General features: G+C 27.4%; 1 protein-coding gene across 1 annotated transcript; it reads right to left on the bottom strand.

Moving 5' to 3' along the window:
* Positions 1-1,371: 1,371 nt before the first annotated feature.
* LOC148577182 (uncharacterized) lies at positions 1,372-2,417 on the bottom strand. Its single transcript, XM_088502854.1, has 2 exons — positions 1,771-2,417; positions 1,372-1,678 (listed from the first exon to the last, which is right to left on the bottom strand). The coding sequence occupies exons 1-2, from the start codon at positions 2,217-2,219 to the stop codon at positions 1,372-1,374; spliced, it is 756 nt and encodes a 251-aa protein (XP_088358980.1). The 5' UTR covers positions 2,220-2,417.
* Between the last annotated feature and the right edge of the window lie 2,623 nt (positions 2,418-5,040).

The following is a 5,040-nucleotide window of genomic DNA, read 5'->3' as shown; positions in this document are numbered from 1 at the left end:
GTTGAAGATGCTAAACTGATGACATTTTAATATTCTATTTTAAGTTTTTAATACTGTACAGCAGTTGAATTCAAAATAAATAGAGATTCACAATTTATAAATTTATAGAATAATTTGGTCATTTTTTTAAGTTAAGGACTATTCTAATGAATGCTCAAAATTTTAGCAAATAAATTAAGCGTTATCTCCATATATATATTACACATGATATAGGCAAGTCTCACCATAACGTAAAGCCTCAAGTAGAGCAAAATCAGCATTTTTGAGGCCATAAGATGTAAAAGTAAACAAATCCTATCCCATACTATTTTTCTAAAAAGAGAGCTTGCAATTATTGAAATTTAACGCTGTCAAACTCCTTCGAGATGGTGGTACTATTTATGTATTCCATCATGTAACACATCCCATGCTTCAATTTATACATACATGATTTATCAAATCATCTCATGTAACTTTCTTCTAAAATCTCGTTAAAAAAGTACAAGCAAATTTTGAGCAAAAATAGGTTATTCAAAATTCATCTATAAACTCATTCCCATTACCTTATTCTTTTCTCTCATGATAACTTTCTTCTAAAATCTCGTTAAAAAAGTACAAGCAAATTTTGAGCAAAAATAGGTTATTTCTTTCAAATTTTTGAAGACTAATTTGTAGCAATAATTTTGTATCCCCTCAAATTAAGATCCTAAAATTAAACTCAAAATCTCTTCTATTTCAATGTCACTCAACCTCAACGCGCAAAACTAAAATCCCAAACCCGTGATATTCTCTCTTTAACCCTAACCCCAAATCTCTCGTCCCCTGTTCCCCTAAGGCTCATCACTGTTGCTTGTTGTGGCTCTGCAGGCTGATGAACTTTTGGTTGGTGGCTTTGTTAATCTCATCTTGTGTTAATTTTCTTGTTCTTGTTGTTATTCGTGTTTGTTGGCGCTGATTCTGCTTATTGTTTGTGTCACTATTGATAAGAGTAAAGGAAGTAATGATAATAACAATTCATTAATAACTATTAGCCAGCGTGTGTTTCTCACAATAAGATAAAATAAGACACTTAGGGCTTGTTTGGGGTCATTCTAAAAAAAGTTCTTTTATAAAAGTAAAAGTGATTTTATGTTTAGATACTTTAGTTAAAAATACTTATTTAAAAGATGTTATTGTTTGGATACAAAAATATAAAAGTACTTTTATAATAATAAAATTACTTAAAAGGACATTCAATCATAAAAGAGTTTATTAATAATAATAAAAGAAAACTAATTATTTATACTAATTTATTTGATCCGATAATTGATCTCTTATATTGTCTCTTATTTCTTCCATTGCCCGAACATCTGGCTTGTAACGAAACAATATCTTCAAACTTTTGCAAAATACTTATGTCATCAGAATCCATATTCTTATAAAATTATGAAGAGTGAAACATGAAACAATGATATCACGCTGGGTTTTAAATTTGGCTCTTAATGGCATGTTTTGTAGTATCTTCCATCTTGTTTTGCATACTCCAAAAGTCCTTTCAATTACTGTCCTTAAACTTGAATGACAATAGTTGAACTTTTCATTATTTGATCTAAAATTTGGTGCTAGTCTAAATTGTGAAATATGATACCTTGTATGACGATAAGGTTCTAAGAATCCCTTAAAAGTTGGATAACCAGTATCAACTAAGTAATATTTACCTGAAATATATTTAAAAATATACAAAAATCAAGCCACATATTATCATGAAAATAAATGTAACCTCGAAATAAACTTAAATGACATAACTAATCTTTTGGTGGATGTGAAAAATTTAGCTTTTTTGTTCGAAGAGCCTCCATAAAAATTCTTGTATCATGTGCAGAATCTTCCCAACCAACCCATATAAATGTAAAACACATATTAAAATCACACACATCCATTATATTTGTTGTAGTATTTTCTTTTCTACCAATAAATCGCACTTGCTCATCTTGGTGAACATGAATGACTATATGCGTACCATCTATAGCTCCAATACAATCTTTGAAATATGGCCAATATCTATCATTATCCATAATATATTTAGGTGTGTCTCCAAAACTAGGATCAATAGGTCTAATAATATTTTTCGCTAATTTCTTCACACATGATAGAACATGATGAAATTGACGAAATATAGTTTCACCTGAATGCTGAAATCGCTCCTCTAACATTTTATAAGAAACTTCTTGCTCAAGCATGTATAAAAATGTTGCTACCATCTCTTCTCTACTAACACCTCATGTAGATTTCAAGCCATAATTGAGAACCAAATCATTGCATAAATGGTTAAACACTGATTTTCTCATTCTAAATTGTTCAAAAAATCACATTTCATTCCCTTCCTTTAATTCTAATAGCCATTGATATCCTGATAGTTTTGAAGTCCTTTTCTCTTGTTTGAGGACATATCGCAAGTAATAATTGGCAACTCCACAAATAGCTAATATAGCAGCTGATTCGTAATCTTTTTCATGTTCTTCATATTCAGTATCATTATCTGTTTCATAATCACTCATCCTGTATAATTTAAATTAACATGAAAAATAAGATAACAAAGCAAAAAATACTATTCACAATGTCATTATTAAATAAAATTCCAAAATATAAAATCAAAACACAAATTATAACATTGTCACTAAATTAAAGTTCAACAATAACGATAATAAGAATTCATGCAGAAAAATAAAAATAAAAATAAAATTCAGAGACAGTTCATGTCATCTAATTTAAAAGATTCTAACCATCCAAGTTGTTGATTGGGATCATCACTCAATGCAATGAAAGTTTCACTATATTGTGGCTTAGCCATTAATCTAATTCCCAAATAGAACTGTGGACTATATGGTTCTAAGCCAGGTAATTTGCGTAGCAACTTGGAGTAAGGATCATCTCCCTTAGTTGCAGCTTTTGACTCCACACCAACCAAAATACGATCAAGTGAGTCCTGTAATCTAGATGCTATTCCAGCTCGTTTCTCAACTTTTTGTTAGAAGTCTTCCTTCTTTTCTCTCTAGTAAGGTTTTGAACAACTGTATAATTTGCAATGTCTTCTTCAATAAATTCATTTGTATAATTCATGTCACCTCCACTCTCGAAATCCTCATTGTTCTGATTAAATTCTTCAGGATTTGGATCTTCTGATGGCGCCCAAGCACTATAACCAGTAGCTACGATGTCCTTGAAACATTGTTCAAGCCTATCTAAAGATTTAGGACTTTCATTCTTAAACTTAGCGAATTCTGGATTAATCTGTTTAAAATATGCAAAAGAATAAATATAAAAGATATCTAATAAATTTTAAAGATAAAATTAACTTATTGTATTATTTTATAATGCAAAATTAACATACCTTAATTTTATCAATCCACCAAGATTCAGAAGCTAACACTGTTTTTTTCTCATGATCCCAATCAAGACCAGTCTCTTGTCCAACTAATTTAGCCCATAATTGAAAATAAGATTTAAGAGCATCCCATCTATTTCTTAGTTGTCTATGCACATATAGAAGTCCTATTCTCTCTCTAAATTTTTTTTGTAGATTTTTCTAACCAATTTTGCTGAAATGTTTATTAGGTCTATTACCATCTTGTATCTCTTCCACACAGATAGTCAAAAATATTTCAGTATTCCAATCATCCCATTTTGCTTTTACAGTTTCTACTTCTCCTTCATTTGTTGCATCTTCGTTTTCAATATTCACTTGACTAGAACCTCTTCTTGGATTTAGTTTTGGAGCCATACTATATAAATTATAAATTAGATCAAATTTTATAATGTATAACGTTAATAAAATAAATTGTAATATAAATAATAATCGTGAATATTATAACACACTAAATAAAATAAAATACTATGATAAAAACCAAATAAAAATTACAAATAAATTAATAATAATGACAAAAAGATAAAAAAAAAAAACAAAAAAACAAATAATAATAACGTAAAGTAATATAAAGACAGAGACAATATGAAAAGAAAGCAAATAATAATAATATGAAAAAAATGGTGAAAATAATAAAAGAAAGCAAATAGCAATAATGTACAATAATACGAAGCTTATAATAATAACAATACGAAGAAGAAAGGGTAAAAGAAAAGAACATGATGATTTATTGTTGAGTGTGTAGAAAAACAATAATATTTTAACTTCCAACCTTTATATATATATATATATTTCACAAAAGCTAAACGAATATGTTATGTTTTTATTTGTGAATTATTTCAGATTTTTTACTGTTATATTTTGATATTAGTATATTTTTTTATATTTATATATAATTATATTTTATATCAAATCATTAAAGATTTTATCTCAAAATATTACATGATTCTTGCAATAGTGAATTCGGCAAAATATTACATAATAATGCTCACAAAATATTAGATACAGAATCCTAAAAAATCTCAAACATCAAGCCAAGGTCAACACTGTATAAAATATAATTCCATCTATGAAAATAAAAATAAAAATAAAAGATCTCACGTATGATTATAGCAAAAGAAAATAAAAATTGCGTTGGTTTTGTATGAATTAGTTAATTGACTTTTCATATATTTGGTTTTGTACGAAGGAGACATTGAATGTATAGTACATTCATTCAGGAAAGAAAGGGGGTAAAAGATGTCTTTTTAAAATTTTAGTAAGGATATTTTTGTCTATCAATGATTACAAAACATCTTTTTTTTAAAGAAAAAAGATCTTTTAAAAAAAGATGTAAATTGTAGCTTCTCAAAAAAGATATTTTTTTAATTTTTCTAGTGCTTTTACTTTTACTACTAGAAATTTGCCAAACACACTACAAAATAAAAAAAGATCTTTTTTCATTGAAAAAAGATCTTTTTTTTATCAAAATAATGGCACCCAAACATGCACTTAAGACAAAACACAAAAGATAGAAATACAAAATTTTATATTCTTGTATTTTGCTTGATAATAAATCATAAAAATTTAATTTATTCTTTTTTTATTCAAAAAATTTGAGAAAAAATATAATAATAAATTTGAGAGGTTTTGGAAATTGAACTGGAAACTAGAGAAGA

The sequence above is a fragment of the Arachis ipaensis genome, chromosome B1 (assembly GCF_059453495.1).
Source record: "Arachis ipaensis isolate K30076 ecotype BB chromosome B1, ASM5945349v1, whole genome shotgun sequence".
Classification (NCBI taxonomy): domain Eukaryota; kingdom Viridiplantae; phylum Streptophyta; class Magnoliopsida; order Fabales; family Fabaceae; genus Arachis; species Arachis ipaensis.
Note: the sequence above shows the minus strand (reverse complement) of the source record. Positions and strands in the feature narration are given on the sequence as shown.